Source organism: Myodes glareolus, chromosome 10 (genome assembly GCF_982192425.1).
Source record: "Myodes glareolus chromosome 10, mMyoGla1.1, whole genome shotgun sequence".
In the NCBI taxonomy this organism is placed as follows: Eukaryota; Metazoa; Chordata; class Mammalia; order Rodentia; family Cricetidae; genus Myodes; species Myodes glareolus.
This window is the reverse complement of record NC_142035.1, coordinates 66,348,130-66,370,356: the sequence shown is the minus strand read 5'-3', so window position 1 is coordinate 66,370,356 and position 22,227 is coordinate 66,348,130. Positions and strand designations below refer to the sequence as shown.

General features: G+C 35.7%; 1 protein-coding gene across 3 annotated transcripts in view; it reads left to right on the top strand.

Annotated features, from left to right (window-relative positions):
- Positions 1–22,013, top strand: part of Katnbl1 (katanin regulatory subunit B1 like 1) — a 39,265-nt gene extending 17,252 nt beyond the window's left edge. Inside the window, exons 2-10 of one of the 3 annotated variants that reach the window (XM_087911312.1) lie at positions 11,607–11,737; positions 12,377–12,417; positions 13,697–13,976; positions 15,128–15,246; positions 15,961–16,011; positions 16,116–16,205; positions 16,697–16,786; positions 17,647–17,740; positions 20,002–22,013. In XM_087911312.1, the coding sequence (XP_087767438.1) occupies positions 11,621–11,737; positions 12,377–12,417; positions 13,697–13,976; positions 15,128–15,246; positions 15,961–16,011; positions 16,116–16,205; positions 16,697–16,786; positions 17,647–17,740; positions 20,002–20,034 (915 nt within the window). In that variant the 5' untranslated portion in view covers positions 11,607–11,620 and the 3' untranslated portion in view covers positions 20,035–22,013. The other 2 variants (XM_087911311.1, XM_087911310.1) reach the window with 2 other exon arrangements.
- The last annotated feature ends 214 nt before the right edge of the window (positions 22,014–22,227 follow it).

The window sequence follows — 22,227 nt, the reverse complement described above, 5'->3', positions numbered from 1 at the left end:
CTCCAGAATAGATTAGTTTCCTAAAGGGAAGAAAATGGGAATGAGCCCATCGTTTCTTGCTTCTGTCAAGCAAGTGCCTGGTGAAAAGACTTTTTTCCCTACTTTTCCCCTTGTTCTGGGGATTGAATCTAAATCCTTGCATATTGTCTACTGCTAAACTACACTCCTCTCTTATTCCCCAATTTCCTTAAAAATGAAGTATTGAGCACTGTTTCTATGAGTTGTCACTTGCACATAATGGCACATCGTTACTATACTAAAGTATATAACACCTCTCTACCTCTAAAGTTCCCTTATTTCTGTGGAGTAAACTTTTCTCTGCCTGCAGTCTCTGGGTTTTATTGATAAGTTTCTTTCCACACTTATATTTTTGCTGTTTAGAATGTCCTAAAAATATCCTTTTACTTTTAGCTTCCTTCACTTAGCACAATATGGTTAAGTTTATTCATGTTGTATATGTATAGTTTATTCTTTCTTTTTCTATTTTTCTTTTTCTTTTTTTCTTTTTTTTTTTTGAGGTGGGGGGTTTCAAGACAGGGCTTCTCTGTATAGCAGTCTTAGCTGTCCTGGAACTAGCTCTGTAGACCAGGCTGGTCAGTGCTGGGATTAAAGGTGTGTGCCACAACCACCTGGCTAGTTTATTCATTTTATAGGTGAGTAGTTGATAATTTTTATAGAAAGAAATTACTGAAAAAATAGTTGTAGGACAGTAAACATTAGAACTGAGGTCAAATACTATATCCTGCTCGCGTGGCACAGCCCTAGTGTATTCCCTTTGTCCTGACATCATTTTTCATAATTCCTCTTCTCACTTTCAACAGTGTCTTGGTTTAGATGGTAAATTATTTAATCAATCTGAACTTGGCACAAGATGTGGTTATACTTAATATGCTTTCTGCTGTTCAGTTTGCTTTCCAAAGCACTAAATCATGCATTTATGTTTTATGTAAATACAGAGTGTTAATAGCAATAATGTTTGTAATCTCACTCTAATCTTCACAGTAATATTTCTATTTTACATTTGAGAAAATGATAGAAGGTCCACCAAAAATTATTAGCTAGAAGGTCTGTTTATTCCAAAGAATATGCATTATCTATGAATGTATTTCCTGTTAATTGGGAAGCAGTATAGTGCATTGGTTAAGATTATAGACAGGAGAATGCCTAGAATCCAGCCCTCATTGTTTGCATTTTTGTTGTTGATTTTAGGTCAAGTTTGTTTCTCGTCTATATTAAAAGTACAAATGTATGTGTTTTGTGTAAGTGTGTGGGCATAGGGAGAAGAAATACAGATTTTTAATAAGGTTATGTATACACTTACTATTATTTGACATCCATCGAAGTGGATCACTTCCTTCCCAGTTCTCCTCCTCCCCCATTAAAAAGTAGCTGAGATTTCTCATTTTTCTTTCTCTTTCTCTCTCTCTCTCTCTCTCTCTCTCTCTCTCTCTCTCTCTCTCTCTCTCTTTTTGAGGGGGTCATCTTATAACCTAAGCTAGTCTTAAACTTGTTCTATAGTAAAAAATGACCTTGAACTCCTGATCTTCCTGCTGCTGCCTCTTAAGTCCTAGGATTATAGGTCTGAACCACTGTTCCTGACTTCTCACTCTTAAAAATGAAAATCCCATAACAGCTTGGTGCCCAATAACAAGAGTTGTTCAATGCTTAGATAGTTTAATATACATATATAAATTAATCCCCAAAACTATGGTACCCAAAAAGGGGTCTCACAGAATTAAATAACATTAATTGAATGAAGTCTCAGCATTTTTAGGTATAGATTTCCAATAAGTAGTTTAACATGCAGTGTAGCCAAACTTACTTGACTAGAGTAAAGCATCCTTAAGATTTACGTAATTTAAACATAACTTGGGAAATTCTGTATTAGTATTTTTCTGTGAACACTATATGCAGGATGATTTATAGGGACCAGGAGAAGACCTGTAACAGAAAAAAGACCTAGTAATTCTTACAGTAATTTAGGCTCGAAGTGATGAGGCTTTTTCTGACAATAGAAAAGGGAAGGTCAGAGTGGAGCCAGGAAATATTTTGATGGAAGGTTCAAGACTAGTTAATAACTTGATGGAAGGAAAGAAGAATAAAAATAACCACTAATAATAATAAGTCTGAGAGAATTTGGGTATTATTAATTCAGATGTGGTAGTTAGTAAGTGCCATTATTGGACTGACAATTGAAGAGATTTGTTTTAAACATGTTGATTAGAAACTAGTGGTGGATGTGGAAGCCAACTACAGAAAAAGTTAGAAGAGAGCCTAGGTCTAGAAAAGTAGCTGAAGCTGTAGCAGCATATACCCGCAATGTTCATATGTAGAGAAAAGAGTTGTTTGTTACTTTTAAAGTAACCCAGAGATGAGAAACGAACAAGGAAAGTTGGCAGAGTTGTGTCAAAAATCGAGATGGACCATGAGATGATGAAATAATAGCTGGCTAATGATGAAGAAGGAGCGGTGTTTAACATTGGCCTGGTTGCTCTCCATGAGCATCAAGTACTAAAAACTTTCTGAGAAAAGGTGTTTGTTTTTCCCCTTTTTCTTCTCTCTCTCTTTTTCTTTCCCTCTCCTCCCTCCCTCTCTACCCCCTTCTCTCTCGCTCTCTCTCTCTTTCTCTCTTTTTCTTGCCTTTTTTGGCCAAAGTCTCATTATGTAGTCCAGACTAGCTTTGAACTCACAGTCTCTTGTTTTAACCTCCAGGGTGCTTCAGCCCAGACTGTCACCATGCCTGGCTGCCATATAATTTTCAGTGACAGGCAGCAACATTGGTAGACTTTTTCACATAAGAGAACAGAATAAGGTAAAATTGTAAAGGGTTAAGAACTGATTGGAAGCTAAAAAGCACTCATTGTAGAAATTTGGCAGGAAAGGAAAACAAGAAAGAGTATAGGAGTTGATAGGAGAAACTGGAGCATGCTTGAAAGCAGACAGAGAGGAATCAGTTCTAAGGGAAGAATTAAAAGAAAATCATTGAAGCTAGTGGGCTGAAGTAAGAAAATTAGATTAGGTTGTCCTAATTTTAGAAAAGTTAAAACAATTTTGGTCTCTTTAAATAAAAATAATTCATATTTTTAGAAAATAGAAAAACCTGGACGTGATTGAGGAAATGACTATAATCCCATCAGCGATAACTTTAATTAATTAAAGTTTGCTTTGTTGTTTTACAGTGCTTGGGATTAAATTTGGGGCCCCAAGCATGCTAGGCAAGCACTCCACCATTGAGTTCCCATCCCCAACCTAAGTTTGGTAGTTTCTTTTTTAGGTTTTTAATTAATTAAGTGAATTTCTAAGAGTTGCATGATGGTGACACACGCTTTTAATCCCATCACTTGGGAGGCAGTGGCAGGCAGATATCTGTGAGTTCGAGGCCAGCCTGGTCTACAGGGTGAGTTTCATGACAGTTTCCAAAGCTACAGAGAAACCCTGTCTTGGAAAAAAAAATAACAAAAAAACTATACCTCTAAACAAATTCGTGACATTAAAATCTATAGGGCACAGGTGATATTTTGATGCATGTATACATTTTGTGTTGTTACATGTCAGGTTACACATGTCTATCTCCTCCAACACTTAACCATTCTCTTAGGGTTCAAATATTCTAAAAATCCCTCCTGCTGGACTTTTGAAATACACAGTACGTAATTGTTCCCTGCAGTCACTCTGATGTGCTTCAACATCCCAGAACTTCTTACTCATATCTGCCTATAACTAGAGCCTGTTGACCAACCTAGGTCATTCTTCTGTTCTCAACTTCCGCCGTGTTAGATTCCATGTAGGAGAGTATGAGTTGTCTTTTTGCCCTTGATTTATTTCACTTACGTAATCTGTATTTCCAGACAGAGTTCATCCTTTGTAGTATTCTGTTGTTTATATTTATTTACCACAGTTTCTTTATTCATCATTTACTAGTAAGCAGATTATTTCCATTTCCTGGTTATTGTGAATAGTGTTATAGCAAACACAGAAGAAAATTTTCTGTACTGTTTTTTGTAATGACTATACTAATATTCATTCCTGTCATTGGTGTGTAGGAATCTTTTTGTTGGTAAACTTTTTAATTATTGTGTGTATGTATGATTTGCGGAGGGGTGTGGGTAGAGTACATGTGAGCCCTGGTGTGCGTGTATAGATCAGAGGACACTTGAGCCATCTCACCAGCCCAAGGGGTTCCCTTTTCTATATATCCTTACCAGCACTTATTTTCTGTCCTTTCTGATAATAGGCATTCCTCATGGAGTATGGTAATAATTCATTGTGACTTGATTTGAATTTCTCTGATGATAGTGATATTAACTAGCTAGCACTTATGTTTCCATTGACTGTTGGTTTGTCTATCTTTGAGAAATGTCTATTTAGGTTATGTTAACTTACTATTGATTTGACAATACCTGAGAAAACTACTTGAGAAGAGCAAAGATTTATTTTTGCTCACAGTTTCAGAGGTTAGTTCATTTGATCCCATTGCTGTGGCAAGACAGGAAATTACTATATGTAGAGTCTTGTAGAGCAAAATTGTTTATTTCACTGTGACCAAGGAGAAAGAATGCAGAGGAGGGACCAGGGGCTAAGAGATAAGTATGCTGCCAGTGACCTACTTCTCCTAGACTCCACACTAGGTCTTACCTCCTTCAACAAGAAGACTTTCAGGAACATTCCAGATCCACACTGTAATAAGGTTCATTGCCCATTTTTAATCGAGCTGCTTTACTTTTCTTTTCTTTCTTTTTTGCTGTCGCAGGTTTTGAGCTCCTGTATTATTCTGGATATTAGCTCTTTGTCAGATTGTATAATTTGCAAATATTTTTTCCATTCTTTAGTTTTTTTTCTAATTAATGTTTCTTTTGTACGGAAGCTTTTTAATTTGATGTGATCTTATTTGCCTTTTTTTGTCCTTGTGTCCTTGGTAAGATTAATAGGACCTTTAAAAACAGATATATTAATCATGGTTCTCCAAAAGAACAGCACTGATCGAATGAATACAATAAAGGATTTATTAGAGTAGTTTATAGGCTGTAGTCTGAGTAATCCAACTATGGATGTCTCCAGAAGGAAAGGCAATGGATCTGGTTGTTGTTTAGTCCTCAAGACTGGGTTTATCATCTGTCGCAGTCTGCTAGAGTACTAGAGGCTGTCTGTCAGTCTTCAGTCTCCCTTGGAATTCCTAAGAAGTAGGTTCCAATACCAGTGAAGGAATGTGTCAGGAACAGGATAGAGTGAGGACAAGCAGGCAAAAAGAAGAAAGCTTCCTTTATGTCATTTTATATAGGCTGCCACCTGAAAGTATGGCCCACATTTAGGGTGAGTCTTCTCCACGTATTGATCCAATCAAGAAACTCCCTCAACAAACATGTCCAGCTGCTTGGATTTTAATTGATTACAGATATAGTCAACTTGACAACCAAGATTAACCATCACACCAGGATTATACAGTACATTGCTTTGTATCCCGTTTTAATAGGTTTGGTTTTTGTTGTTGTTGTCGTTAAGTGTTGTGAGTCTAGAGAGTCAAACCCAGGGTTCTATGCATACTTGGCAAGCACACTATTCCCTCCAGTACCCTATGCTTTAAAATACCAATTTTTAAAACTTTAACTGTTCAGGACATTCTTCGGAAGTGATTTGGTTTTGTCTGTTTTTCCCCCCTGAGAGAGGGTCTCTCTCTGTATAGCAAAGGATGGACCCTTCTGTCTCCTGAGTCCTGGGATTATATGACAAAGTGACCAAGTGGTTAAGACATCGCACTGCTGAATTTATTGCTTATTTATGCATTTTATTACTATAAGGTAGTGATTTTTTTTTAAGCTCCAACTAAGATTTATCCAGGAAGGAGAGCGGGAGGAGGGAAGGTAGAAGGAAAGAAATAGTGGCTAAAAACTGTTTTCATCTTTATGACTCTTAGAAGATATAGAAGAAATTCGTATAGTAAGTAGAATGTCTTTATCTCACTCACAAGTGGCTTTTAGACACAAAGCAAAGAAAAACCAGCCTACAATTCACAACCCCAGAGAACCTAGACAACAAAGAGAGACATACATAGATCTAATCTACATGGGAAATAGAAAAAGACAAGATCTCCTGAGTAAATTGGGAGCATGGGGATCATGGAAGAGGATAGAAGGAGAAGGGGGAAGAAGAGAGGCAACCAGAGAAAAACATATGGTGCAATAAAAACAAAAAAACAAATAAAAAGAATGAACTTAAAAAGTTTATCAACAGCTGTGTTTTGTTTCGTAGAGAAATTGCCTAGTGGAATGACAAAGTTAAATACAATACAGATAGTTAATATAGTATAGAGTATTTATGTAAAGAGAAAGCTAACTTGGTCTTGAACTGTCCAGACATGTTTCATTCCTGTGTAATGAGCTTTCCTTGTTGCGAGGAGACAGAGAGTATCCGAACACTTTGAGTGTTTAATTACTTGATTAGGCAGCCATTGTAGTAGAGTATATGAATAGATCCCTTTTTATCTTCCTGGTAGGAGATAGTTACTATATAAAGAGAAATCATCCTGTGAGCTCCATTTTTACACTGTTGTTTTTCTCAAACAAGCTACTGATTGTAAGCATTGCCTTATTGTAAGAAAACTACAAGCTATACATCTGATGTTTAGATGTAAAATAATATTAGAATATTGTTCCCTTTTCCATCTCTTTCTCTTTGCTTTTGTTCTTTAAGGGTCCTACTTATTTTGTTCTTTGCTTGTTAAAAAAAAGTATCCTTTCCAGTTTTTATGAGTCTTCATTCCCTCATCAGACTCTTCTCTTTTTTTGTATTTTATCAAATAGAACTTCAAAAGCACAGAGGACTCGAAACTAGTTCCAGTAGTAGCATTGCTCAGTGCCTTTGGGGAAGAAGGACAATGCTGTGTTATTGCTCAAGAAAGGTGTTGTTTAATGCACGAGGCATGGGTAAAACAGAATGTGTAGCTTACAGAGTCTTTGTCTTACAATTTTGGTAATTCCCCTTATAAATCTTTATTGTGATGCAAAGTATATATACCATGAAACTCACCTGTTTTAAATGTACAATTCACTAATTTAAGTACAGAATGGAACATTCTCCTAATAGATGTTTAGAGCATTTCTGTCATTGTGAAAAGCTTCTTGCCCTTGGGCAGTTACTTCCATTCCTACTCCAGCTTGAAGCAACCAACAGTCTGTTTTCTATCTGTACATTTTTCATATAAATAGAATTCTGTCACATGGCATGTCTTTTACTTACTATACTGCTCAACGCGTACACAGATTTATGAGTACTTAGTTCGTTTTTGCTGCTAGTCTATATAGATAGATAGGACACATTTTATTTGCTAATCAGTTGATAAACATTCAAAATGTTTGTCTTCTGACTATGCTCATTTTTTGCATACAAATTTTTTGTAAACATGTTTTCCTTCCCCTTCAGTAAATATGAAAGAGTGAAATTGCTGATTCTTATTGTAAATTTGTATTTAATAGTAAGAAATTGACATGGTTGGGATTTTAGCTCATTGGGAAAGCACTTGCCTCATATACATGTCACTCTAGATGTTCATCCCCAGTACTGACAGAGGGAAGGAGACAGTGTGTAAAGAAGACTTTGCATAGTGATGCCTGAAGGTCGTTGGTTCTCCACATCTTTCTCAGCACTTATTTTTGTCTTTATTGCATGGCCATCTAGTGGGCATAAAGTAGTATTTCATGTGGTTTTGATTCTGTTTTTCTAATGATTAATGTCTTTCATTTTAAAAATGTTGTGTGTGGTTGGAATGTAGCTCAGTTGGGAGAGTGTTTGACTAGCATGTATGATACTCAGCGCTATATAACCGGTCAAAGTGGAACACACCTTTAATCCCAGTACTCGCGAGGCAGAGGCAGGTGGATCTCTGAGTTTGAAGACGGCCAGGGCTACATGGTGGAACCCTTTCTAAAACAAAAAGAAAAACTGAGCAATGTAAAATAGACAGCATATAATTAGGTCATGTTTCTTAGTCTACTCTGCCAATATCTGTGTTTTAGCTAGCGTGTCTAGACCACTGAATAACGTAAGAGCTGTTCAGACTACTCCATAGGGAAAGTACTTGCTACACAAACCACAGAACCTGAGTTTAATCCTTAGAACATATGTAATGGCAGAAGAGAGAATCAACTCCAGAGTTGTCCTCCCGCAAGCACACTATGGTATACACACACACACACACACACACACACACACACACACACGTGTGTGTACTTATACACACTAATAATAATAATTTTTTAAATGCATATAAGGTAAATTGCTGTGTTTTAGGCTTAAGTCTGTCATTTTTGGTTTTTGTTCTTTTTTATTTATTTTATCTTTTCTATGAATTGCTTGAATATTCTATTTTAGCTACAATTTTTTAGAGTTTTGTTTTGTTTTGTTTTTTTTAAGACAGAGTTCCTCTGTAACTTTGGAGCCTGTCCTGGAACTAGCTCTTGTAAGCCAGGCTGACTTCTGACTCACAGCCATCCACCTGCCTCTGCCTCCTGAATGCTAGGATTTAAGGCGTGTGCCACCACTGCCTGGCTTAAAGTATGATTCTTAATATAGCCTTTTACTGGTGTTGACAGTTTATGAGTTTCAGTGAAATTATGTAGAAACCTTACGTCTTAGTTTCCTTTTACCCACTGTTACAGTTTTTGTAAATATTTGTAAATATTTTCAGTTATTGTAAATACTCTCCCTTTGTGTATATTTTGAACCATGTTTATGTAGTGTTGCAAAATGTTTCAACCACCAAAAATAATTTTGAAAATGCAAAAACGGGCTGGAGAGATGGCTCAGTGGTTAAGAGCATTGCCTGCTCTTCTAAAGGTCCTGAGTTCAATTCCCGGCAACCACATGGTGGCTTACAACCATCTGTAATTAGGTCTGGTGCCCTCTTCTGGCCATCAGGCATACACGCAGACAGAATGTTGTATACATAATAAATAAATAAATATTAAAAAAAGAAAGTAGTTTTTTTTTAAAAAAAACCGCAAGAACAAATGTCCATTTCATTTTTAAAGACTCTTTTAAAATTATGTGAGTGTATGTATCTGTGCACATGAGTACAGGTGCCTGAGGGTGCCAACATCAAATTTCCTTGGAACCAAAATTACAGGTGGCTGTGAGCAACCTGACATGGGTGCTGGGAACCAAACTCAGGTCCTCTCCAAGAGCAGTGTGTGTTCTTAACCACTGAGCTACCCCCGCAGCCCTTTTGTCATTTTTGTAGGCTGGTAATGAATTATCTTAATTTTCTTTCATATGAGAATGTCATCATTCCCCCTTCATTCCTGATGAATATTGTTTCTTACAGAAGTCTGGGTTGGCAAGGAGGATTCTTTGTTATATCACTTTAAAGTATGCCATTTCCTTCTGGCTCTAATTCTCTTTCTCTCTCTTTCCTTTAATGGGTATTCAGCACTTTGTTTGTTTGTCTGTCTGTCTGTCTATTTGTTTGTTTGTTTGTTTATGTCTTTTCATACAGCGTTTTTCTGTGTATCCCTGGCTGTCTTGAACTCATTCTGTAGACCAGGCTGACCTTGAACTCAGATCCACCTGCCTCTGCCTTCAGAGTGCTGTGATTAAAGTTCTGTGCCACCAAGTGTGGCCCAGTTTTTATTTAAAACTCATTTCATCTCTCCACCCCCCTGAGATGGGTTTTTCTGTGTAGCTTTGATTGTCCTGGAACTTGCTCTATAGACCAGGCTGGCCTAGAACTCACAGAGATCAGTCTGCCTCTGCCTCTCAAATGCTGGGATTAAAGGCTTGTGCTGCCACCACCTGGCTCTTCTAAGGTTTATAACCTGTTCCAGTATAGATCAGAAAATCTACACTGTTAGAGTGTTAGACTTCATTTTAGAATTCATTTATCCTTTTAGATTTTATCTTGTCATTCTTGCTACTGGAAAGGAATTTGTTTTGAACTTTGAATGATTGCTGCCCCTCACATTTGACTAAAGGAAGTTGTTGCCTGAATTTGGGGCTTTTGTTTTGTTTTGTTTTGTTTTGTTAAAGGTTCTCTCTATAATGCTTGCTGGCTTGGAATTCACTGTGTAGACCAAGCTGGCCTCTTAACTCACAGAGCTCTCCTGCCTCTGGTCTCCAGGTCCTGGGATTAAAAGTGTATGCCACCACACCTGGCCATTTTTTTTAATTGAGCTTCTTTAATCAGAGTCATACTACTTTCTCTAGGGTTTGTTGTTGTTGTTGTTTGTTTTTGTTGTTTCTTTTTTGTATTTTTAATTCTGTGAAATTTGAAGATGTACCATCTAGGTTTGCTTTCATTCATTATTGTTGTGACTTGGCTTGAGCCATTTTCCTCTGAAAATTTGTGACCTTTAGTTTCGTATAGTTTTCTTAAATTTTGTCATTGATTTCTAATTGGTCTCTCTTTATTCTTCCTTGTACTTCTTTTGTTTGGATGGGCCCTCTGAGCCTATCTTCTGATTCTTTTTATCATTTGTCCATATGTTCTAGAAGATAACTTCAAATTTCTCTTTCAACTTCTGTTAAGGTTTTTGTTTTGGATTGTCTTAATTTTTTAGTGTGTATGGGTGCTTTGCCTGCATGTATGTCTGTGCACCACATGCATTCAGTGCCCACTGAGTCTAGAAGAGGATGTCAGATCCCCTGTAACTAGAATTGCAGACCTTGTGAACTACCATGTGGGTGCTGGAAATTGAATCCAGGTTATCTGGAAGAGTAACCAGTGTTCTCAACTGGTGAGCCATCTCTATGTCCCTACATATTTGAGTTTTTTCTTTTTCTTTGTGTATTTGTTTTAGTCTTAATATATCCTATTTTTAAATTTCTAGCAATATTTCATTGCCTTGTTTTTTCAGACTGGGTCTCATGATTGGTTTTGTTATCTCTGATAGATAAGCACCACTGTAAACTAGATACAGAAACTTCTTTGGCAACTTTTACTACCATTATATCTGTATCTTTAAGGGATATGTATATGTGTGTGCTCATAGGTTTATTTGTATGTATGATTTACTGTGGGACCGGTCAGTGTTCCAAAGAATCATCTTTTGATCTCCTTGGAGAATGAGCTTGATTGCAAGCCGTGGTGAGCCAAGTGAAAGAAAGAAGGTTTCAAAATTTAGCATATAAACTCTTATATGACTCTTGTTTAGAATATGTTCTTTCAACTGCATTTATACCTGATATTATTCTAAGAACCTGGGTTTATGCTTTTCATAGAATAGAATTGTAGTCCTGGCACATACTAACCCCAACAATCAGGATGCCAGGAGGCTCTGGAATACGAAGCCAGCCTGGGCTACAAATCAAGGCCTTTTCTCAGAAGGAAGCAAGCAAACAGTAAAGCCCATGTTGGTTCTTTTCTATTCTTTTCTTTTTTGGTTTTTCAAGACAGGGTTTCTCTGTCACTTTGGAGCCTGTCCTGGAAACTAGCTCTTGTAGACCAGGCTGGCCTCGAACTCACAGAGATCCACCTGCCTCTGCCTCCTGGGTGCTGGGATTAAAGGCGTGCGCCACCACCACCGAGTGCTGTTGATGTATGTACATACATGCAAAAAGCACAAAAGATCATGTTCTTTGCTTTTTAAATTTTCTATTTATTATTTTTATTTTCCTAGGCACTTAAGAGATTATGGCATCTGACACCCACCATGTTAAAAAACGGAACTTTTCTAATAGTATTGAGGATCATCCTATTGATCTTCCTAGAAAGAGGATCTCTAATTTCACTAGTAAGAACATGAAGGAGGTAAGTAAGACGTTTAAACTACCAGATCTGTTTAATTTCTTAGATAAAATAGAATTAATGATGCATGACTATTATTCCTAAAGTTATAAGAAGATTTTATCAAGCATGCTATTTTATTTTATTGTTGAGACAGTTCCTTTGTGTAACTTTGGAGTCTGTCCTAGAACTCACTCTGTAGACCAGGCTGGCCTTGAACTCACATAGATCCGCCTTCCTCTGCCTCCTCAGTGCTGGGATTAATGACTTGCACCACCACAACCTAGCCAAGTCTGCTGTTTTTATAAGCTGTAATATAAATGTTTTAGTGACAAGGAATTCAGTGATCCATTTTGTTCATTGAGAGGTTTAATGGCACTGAAATAATTTGCTTTAAGTCACATTAAATTTGAACTGACTCATTTAGCACCTTTTAAATTCAATACAAGTATTGTGAAAAGGGGGTGGTAGATATGTTGCTTTTCCATATATACAAAATGCAGTAGTGTACCTTGTGGTTGAAACCATGGTATTAGGACAGAGAAAACATTGACCTGAAAATAACCTATTGAATTTTACGTTGCATTATTGACATCAGTCATAAAGTTTTCATAACTCTATTAAAGAACTGAATGTGATACCACTATTTGCTTTGATTTTTAGGTTAAGAAATCTCCAAAACAGTTGGCTGCTTACATAAGTCGGTAAGAGCTTCTTTAAAGTTTGGAGGAAATTTTTGAAAGTGATTAGAGATAAAGACATAAATAACTGTTCTTTTTATTATAATTGTAGTTAACTTGTTGTCAGACAGTTTTTCTGTGCCAGACTCTTCTATAGATGCCGTTATTCCTAAACAGTGAAGAGAATACTAATAGTCACAGGAAATAAGTGATTTGCTCAGGTTGTGTAGCCAGAAAGTAGTAAAAATGGCATGCATTCCAGAGTTGCCAAAAACACCTTGTATCCAAGGTGTGACCCGAGGACCTGGGACTCTCTGAGGCCCTTACAGGGAGTGTTTGAAGTCCTTGTTCACCCTGTCCATTTCTACTCTTTTACAAGTGTACAGAATGAGTTATTCAGAAATAGCATAAAATTAAATACAAGAGAACAAATGGAGACAGAAATGAAAATAAACAGTCTTCTGTTAAACTGAGAATCAGAAATTGATAAAATTGTGAAACGGCTATTTTCATAATTTTTCTGTTTGTTCTGGAAAGCATGTTTCTTTTGGTAAAATATTCTATAGTAGCGTGTTTTTTTAGTTAACTTCCCAGTACTGTGACTTTTTATAGGGAAGAAACTGTGTGTGTGTGTGGGGGGGTGTTGTGGTTGTGTATGCCTTGATTCCTACTACTTGCAACAGGATTTTATGAATGCAGATTTTGCCCAAGCCACATAGTGAGAAACCTTTGGCTCATGGTTTCAGAACTTCAGTCTATGACTTGTTGCCTTCAGGGCTGTGATGAGGCAGTTTATCATGGTGAGAGAGAAAGCAAAGAAGAAAAAATGATAATGATCCCAAAGGATCTGGAAACTTTTGTACTCTGAGATTTTTCTCTGTTGTGTTCTTTCATACACAAAATTACGCATGATTCAGCTTAAAATACATAAATTTAAAATATTCAAATGTGAATAATTTTTATTTGCTGGAAAATAAATTTCAGTTGTTTAGAAAAAGCTTAGATGTCTCAAAAATGTTCTTATTTTCTTGTTCCCATAATTGTCTTTAAATTTTCAATTTAAAAACAGCACCTCTTGCCCTTTTCTGTTTTCATTTCCTGTAACTTGGCACTTTCTTTTCATTGCCGTCCAGTTAGTTTGTAACTTTTATTTTCCTCTTCAAAATAAGAGTTGACTTTTTAGATTATTATCTTCTAATTTTAGTGAATTGCAATTGCAAAATGTACACAATTAAAATTCACATTTAAAATTTTTTTTGTGCCTTTTCCTTTTTTTCATTTAAGAAATAAATTCTTTTTACAGAACAGTTGGACAAGCTGTGAAAAATCCAGATAGACTGCGGAAGGTGCTCTATCACAGAAAGTTAGTTCGTCATCCCTTTCCAGATCCTTGTTACAGAGCTAAGCAGTCCCCTAAAAGCGGGGGCTGTGACATGGCAAATAAAGAAAATGAACTGGCTTGTGCAGGCCATCTGCCCGAAAATTTACGCCATGATAGTCGAACATTTGTAGTTAACACCAGTGATCCTGGTTCTTCACAGACAGAAAGCCCGTCATCAAAGTATAGTGGCTTCTTTTCTGAGGTAAGTCATTATAGCTTAATTTTATTCATATGTACAGTATACTAGGTTGCTTTGGTTTGGTTTGAAGTTCTTGCTTTCTTTGCCCCCTTGTGTTATTCTCTTATCAGTCACCCATTGAAATCATCCCTAAGACAGTTGTACAGATTAACCCCCAGTAAAGTCAAATGCCTGACAGGCTACTGTAAATACTCAAAATGACAAGTTGGCAAGGAAAAACTTAAAGGGGGAAAAGACATTTTGTCTTAAAAAGTAGATCACTGAAGGCTGTTATCCAGTCACATTTTGCTGGGTTCTTAGAACTGCCTGGTGGGGACCTCATTCAGCAAACCTGCCACGATCTCCTCTAGCTGTGAGATGAGCTCTTAGGAAAGTAATTGTACAGATGCATATATTTACACACATCATGAAATTCACAGAAACAGTATTAATAAAAAAACCCAAAAATAGAGTAAACTATGCTATTATTTTTTTTTGTTAACTGAAGCTAATATGTATTTTAGCATTGAAAATGTTCGTAGATTTCATATGTTCATGTATAGTCAAAAGAAAAAGCTTTTAAAAATATAATTTTTTAACTTTTGATATATGTACTTTTTATTGTCTAAAGCATGATTTAGAGGGCACATTCCAGTTTAGTAGCTGTAATTGTTTCTGGAGAATGATGTCACACAGTTTTGCCAGTAGAGTATTCATTTTTTTGTCTTGAATACCATATATTACTTTGTTTAAAAATTCATTTACATGGTACATTTCCAACTTTTCTAACAAGACATAACTCAGGTTTGTACTTCCTTTCTCATGCTGCTCATTTGATAATAACCCTTTTATATCCTTGCCTTTTTCTGTATTCACATGCATAAAATTAAGACTTGGGTTTATGGGTCAGCTAGAAATAACTTACTCAGATTTTTGAATATTGGTTGCAAGGGGGAGGCGAGAAAAAGTCCTAAATTTGTTCACGTCATTCATTTTCTCTTCAACCCTGCAAACTGTTATATTTCTTTCTGAGGACCAGAATAAGGAGTTCCCCTTATATAATTTAAAGCTGTGTCTACCAGACTGTTTTCTTTTTTTTTTTTTTAAAAAAAGGCTGTGTCATGTTTCATTATGATTTAACACATTAGATGATTACTTGATTGATTGCCTTTCAGGTGTCTCAGGACCACGAGACAATGGCCCAAGTTCTGTTCAGCAGGAATTTGAGATTGAATGTAGCTTTGACTTTCTGGAGAAAGAGAAGTATAAGTGAGCTTGTAGCTTATTTAGTGAGGTGAGTGTGATTTTTTTTTTGGTCTTTATTTAACATAAATAATTTTAATAAGATATAAAAAGTGACTCTTTTAAAAAGTTTTTATTCGTTAAAAATTTAAACCATTGTATTTAGCATCCAGAGAGTCAATATAGTTTAAATTACATTCATCACCAATTTAAATTTAATGAGAATACAGAAATCTCATATCAGATTGAAAAAAGCTGCTACTTTTTCTTTTCTTAACTGTAAAACTAATTGTAGAAAACTTACCGTTTGAAAAGAAAAACCAAAGCCTTTCCGAATTTTAAGCATCACCTCCTCATTTTATTTAAGTCTCTCAAATACTCCCTTCCTGATACTTAACTGATACCTCATTGAGTACTTTCTTTAAAAGATGTAATTCATCCTTTTCCACCTCTTTCTGTTTTCTTCTCCTCTGTAGTGTTTACCATTAGTGTCCTGCTCTATGTATTTTACTTGTTTGTCCCTTTGTTCCATTGCCACCTCCTACTCAGGCATTGGAAAGCAAGCTCTGTCTCCGTTTTCTCTCTCTCTCTCTCTCTCTCTCTCTCTCTCTCTCTCTGTGTGTGTGTGTGTGTGTGTGTATATATATATCCTCAGTCCTGGACTCACGATGAATTCTGAAGTTGTTTGTTAAATGTTGAATGCCTCCAAAGAAGGGTGGAAATTGTACATGAATATAAGCAATGGTGTCTTGTCTTGTACTTGCAGGATAGAAGACCTTGGAGTTGTGGTAGATTGCCTTCCTGTTCTAACCAATAGGTAAAAACAGAAAAACAGTATTTTTTTTTCAGAAAAAAAAGTAAACTTTAAGGAAAAACAAAATTGTAATCAGCTCATATTTTATAACTTAGAATTTCCTTTAGTTTACAGGAAGAAAAGCAATATATCTCACTTGGCTGCTGTGTAGACTTACTGCCTTTAGTAAAGTCTTTACTTCAAAGCAAATTTGAAGAGTAAGTAGTACTACTCTAAATCCCCCTTTTTCTCTTTCAACATTCTTGATCCTGTGTTTTGTGAATACATAGAAGGAGACTGGGCTACATGGGACATATATGATAACCTGGCTATATACAGACGGGGGACAGAACAACTTGTCGGAGTTGATTCTCTTTCACTATGTTAATTGCAGAGATTAACTGGGCTGTTAGGTTTTGTGTCAGGTGCTTTCACCCACTGAGTCCTCGGTCTCCAGCCCTGTTGTTCCTATTTCCAAGGAGTTTATAGTCCGATTAGGAAAGAAATGTAGATAATAAAGGATAGTTACAAAAGCATCTAAGAACAGCTGTGTAAGTTCTATGGTTTTGTGAAGATCATAAAAGTATTGAAATATGTTTTTCTTAAGGGAGAAGTATGTGTATATGTGGTAACTTTTAGGTGGGAGAGTGTCATCTTTTCTAAAGGCTTGTTATATGAAAACAAATTCTGTCCAAATATTTCATTTCAGATATGTAATAGTTGGCCTAAACTGGCTTCAAGCAGTAATAAAGAGGTGGTGGTCAGAACTCTCATCTAAATCAGAAATTATAAGTGATGGGTACGTATAGCTTTAAAGATAATTCATGCTGAAATTTCTATGGGAAAGTATCTTAATTAAATAACATAGTGAGTTTATTCCATGATCATCATTGTGTAATTTTATTCTCTTCATTTTTAGAGGAATATTAAACTGAGGTACTTTTTATTTATGAAAAACCACACAGAACCTTTAAACTCCCTATATCTCTTCTGCCAGAACCTTGTCTTTTATCTTTTTGTTTGTTTTATTTTGTGGCTTTTCATTGTGTAGCCAAGACTTGCCTTCAAACTCAGCAGTCTTCAGCCACCTTCCTTAGTGCAGAGTGTAAGACAGCATACCTACCTCAGCCATTCCCTCAAGAAGGAAAGCAACCCAGCAGTAGTTTAACCTTCACGTGCCCTGTACCAATAAGGGAGAAGGAAGGAGTTGCCTTTGGTGCAGTAGGAAATGGAAGTATCCTGCCTGATCTCTCTGAAAATTGTTAGAATCATCATGATTTGAGTATTGTCTTAGCTTAAAAATATGAGGATTGTAAACAGATGAGTTGGATTCAAGCTAGGCATAGTGGAACAATTAAAAGAAACAAAAAGACAGTCTTGAAAACACACACTTTCTCTTCCCTAACCACCTCTTAAATTCTATAATCTTTGTAGACTCACAGAATTTTCTGTCATATCCAAGAAGATTGTTCACATGCTACAAATACCTGCTTATTTATTGTCTTATCTACTTTTGTAATTAAATATGCTTGAATTTCCATGCCTGGCATGTACAACTTTAAGAAGTTGCTTGAATTAGTGTATTTTTTTTTACTGATGTATAAATTAAAAACGTACTATTTGCTTTCTCATTTTTCTTTTCTTTTTTTTTACTCTTAGAAATATTAAAATTTTAAAGCAACAATTGAATGGATTATGGGAACAGGAAAGCCATCTTACTTTGGTTCCAGGATATACTGGTAATATAGCTAAGGTAATCTATATTCGTAATTTAAAAACTAGACATGAATCTAATATTGATATGTATTAATATGCTTATCTCTTACAGGAAAAAGATACAATACATTGCTAGTTGGATTTTAATGTTTAAACTCCTAGAGGACATTGATAGTATAATTACAGAAAGAATTAGTGGTAAAAAATATTTCCACCTACTGCTGGGCATTTGCTGTTATGAGTAGGTATTTACCAGGAAATAAGAGCATTGAATGAATTAAGGAAATCTTTATATCATTGACTCATGAAACATTCCTTGGATACCTATATAAAAAGGAATAAATGACACCAAGCATTAAATGTGTCACTCTCTGTGATTATACTCAGCAGATTCCTCCCTAATCCATTTGCTCCTCCTCTGCCTCACCTTTCTGTCTGTTTCTCTGATACTGTGTTTGACTATGAAGCCCTGGCTGGCCTGAAACTATGTAGACCAAACAGGCCTCAAACTCACAGAAGTCTTCCTGCCTCTGCCTCCCCAGTGGTGGGATTAAAAATGTATATTACCATGGCTGGCAAGAATGCTTTTTGTTTGTTTGTTTGGAGACAGGATTTCACTGTATAGTCATGGCTATTCTGGAACTCACTCTGTAGACCTGACTGGCCACAAACTCAGGGATCTACCTGTCTCAGCCTCTCAAGTTCTGGAATTAAAGGCTTGTGCCACCATGCCTTAGAATTCTTTAATTCACTGCTTTTTCCTCTTGATTATTGACTCAGTGTGTTTTTCTTTAATGTTTTGTGTATAGTCATGCTTTATTCAAATTCATCTTTTCTAGTACCCTTCAGAATCTATAATGATGAAAGTCTTATAAACAGAACTCTATTTCCCTGAAGTTGTTTGTTTAGTGTTTTTAAGGTATACAAAATGCATTACTCTGAAGACCGTAGTAGAGCTGAAAACATGTTTCCTTAGAACTTCACTTTTTTATGTTAATGATTGCTAAGGCAAGGTCTGTGCAGTTGGGGCTCTCCTTAAGTCACTATGAGGCCCACACTGATGTTGAAATTACCATCTTCTTGCTGCAGCCCTTATGTGCTGGGATCAGAGGAATATGCTACCAAGCCTGACTATCTTCAGTTCTCTTTTTATTAAAAAACAAAAAACAAAAAACAAAAAACTTTCTTATAAACATGGCCTTAAGATACTATAGTAATACTGAAAATTGTTAAGTAATTAATTTCAATGTGAGATCGATAATCAAGTCTTCATTACAATATCTGTTCCTAATATATCATTTTAAAAGTAAATGTTTTCTTTGACAGTTTCATACATGTGTATAGTACATTCTGGTACTAATCGTATCCTCCCACCACCTCCAATCACCCTGCCTCTTCTAAGTCCTTTTATATTATTTTACCTTGGTTTTGTTTTTATGTTATGAGCTATCCACTGGGGTATGACAGTGGCCTCCTTTCCCACAGCACCACAGCAGTCCTTGACTGCTTTACTGTGTCTTTTTTTTTTTCAGGTTTGTTTCAGGTTAAAAATGTGAACAGATGATTGTAGGGTGGGGAGTGGATCTGGAGAGGTGGCTGGCTCAGTGAGTAGGAATACATTTTGTTTTTACAGAGGACATAGGTTCTCTTTTTAGTACACACATTGCAGCTCAAAGCTTTCTGTAACTTCAGTTCCAAGGGATTCAGTGACCTTTTCTGCTTCTTTTGGCACTATGTGTACATATGGTGCACATACATACAAGCATGCAAACAAACACTCATACACATAAAATAAAAATAAGCAGGGTGGTGGTGGCACATGCCCAGGCAGATCTCTCTGAGTTCAAGGCCAGCCTGGTCTACAGAGTGAGTTCCAGGGAGCTACACAGAGATACCTTGTCTAGAAAAACCTAAAAAATAAAAAAAAATAAAATGAAATAAAAATAGATCATATTTAAAAATTAGAGAAATGATATTGTCAAACTATATATTCTTCAAGTTTTGATTTATATAGCCGTTACAGAATTGCTGCAAATGTTAACTGCGAAGCAGAATTGTTTGAGCACAGGAATCAAACATTCACTTAGTATTTACTCAGCATTTTTGAACACGCACTATATGCCAGGCCCTGCAATAAACAAATGCAGATAAAATTTTTGAATAAGATTTCTTCCTTATTTTTAAAGGTTACAAAGGGATCTAGGGCAAATTAAGAAACAAAAACAGAAAAGAAAGAGGGTTATGTGTGCTTATGTTTGCTTTATTAACTAATGGAATGTTTTTGTTTTATCCTTTAAGGATGTAGATGCTTATTTATTGCAGTTGCATTGAGAGATTTCATCTTCTAAAGAGTATTTGGCTGTTCAAACAGCGCTGGATTATATGATTTCCAAAAGTAGGTCTCTCCTGAGAACTGTGAACTGTGGAAGAAATAAAAACATTTTTTTTTCTTTTAAAAAGCCACATAATAAAGCCACTAATGAAATCCTAACAATGTACTTCACATTGAAGTGGAAATATCCGGAAGGAGCAACTTCAACTTCAATGAGGTGAAAGTGCACTATGAAGACTGTTCGCCCTGCTGCACACAGAACCATTATGGCCGTTTGGTAGGGTTGTTCAAGAACTTCTGGGTCTTAACTCATTCCTGCATAAGAATATCATTTATAGTATTCAAAACAAGACAGGACTTTTACCAGGAACTACAAAGACCAATCATTAATTTTTGTTGTGTTTTATGAAGAAACACTTAAATGTGTGCAGCTATTTCTTCTGTTGAAAAGACTTCAAAAGTTTAAAACATTATAATAAGTAATATTAAAATTTTTTGTCCACACTGATACTGTGTACAAATGCCTTAATTATTGATAAGCCAATGTGTTATAATACCAATATCTCTTAAAAAATTAAAAACAACCATGCTTCTGGCATGATAAAATCATGGAATTAAATCAGGGGTTTACATTCACATAGAATGTTATTGTTGAAATATATCCTACACCATTTTTTAAACTTGAGAAATTTTTAGCATCTCTGAATTTTTTTTTGCCAGAATCTTCATGATATGTTTGTATGAATGTGTTACTCATATACAAAGAAAAAAAGGTGAATATGTATTTGTATGAATGTTTAACTGGAAATGTTCTTGGAGTTGGCTAATTTATATTCACTTTTTATTGTGTATAATTTCTAATATTTTTCATTTCTGTAACATTTAAACTTCATTTGAGTAAATTTACTAAATATTTCTATTTTTTGCTTTTTCAAATCTAATTTTATATGAAATCTAATTCTTTTTCACTACATGTGTTCTGAAAAGTTCTATACATGTTTCAGAATTGTTTACAATTAATGCTGACATTGTACTTTAAGTTCCAACACATTGCATCACTACCTCCTCTAATGGTTAGTATGAAATCCCAGCAAACTATATGCAAGTGGTTTTTGTTTTATTTTGTTTTGTTTTAACCATTTTTAGCATTAGTGTACTCAGTTCTGGAATACCTTAACAGTTCTGAATTGTACCTGTCTTAGAATTGCTTTTGAATATCACTCCTGATCCATTCATCATCTTTCTTTAATAAGGCTTGCAAACTTCCAGAAGAGATAATCAAATTTCTCCTCATATTCCAATGTACGTCTTTAACATTTTAATACTTAACAATGACTACTAAGAGGCCTCCCCAGCATCTTTTCTTGCTGTGAACATGTTTAAAGTGTTACTTTTCACTGAATTCTGGTTTTGTATAGCTGTCATTCCAGATAGCTATGAACTCCACAGAATGGACATTGCTTATAGTAATTGATTGTTATGTCCTCACTCCAGATGACTGCAGTTTTGTGATTAAGAGATGAGGTATGTAAGAAGTCCTTTTTCAGGATGTGAGAATTTCATAACCTGCATCATCTCTGAAACCTTAAGACAGGAAATACAGGCTGTCTTTCTTCTTAGTGCTTTTCTTTCCATGGTCTTATCGACCATCTGGGCAGGTTAACATGGTGTCGTGTGATGCTCATGAGACTAAGGATTTGAGTCTGATCCTTTTAAGTTCATTAACTTTTCACATGCATGAAATAATCCCATGGCTTCAGATTGCACTCTCCCTTGGCATCCATCTAATAAATGTCATGTGTGATCACAGAGGATGTGGTGTGCATAGTTTGCTTTCATGGCCTACTTCTCAGAGAGAAATGGAATGATTGATTTGTATGTTAGTATAGATTTCCAGTTTTGAGAAGAACATATTTAAAATAAGATCTCACATGCTTTGTAATTTTTAGTTGCACAGTATTAAATAATATGGACCAGATTATTGACTAAATAGTGTCTTTTTTAAAAAAAAATCAAAGCTCAATTAAATGAAGTATCAATAAAAATTTAGTAAGAAACAATGCTATTGTTTTAACAGAATGCTTATCCCTAAATGTGTTTGCTGACATTGAGTAAGATGGCATGCTCTATTTTGTATGCTCTGAACAATGAAAGAAGCAGCTTTCCAGGCTGGAGAGATGGCTCAGTGGTTA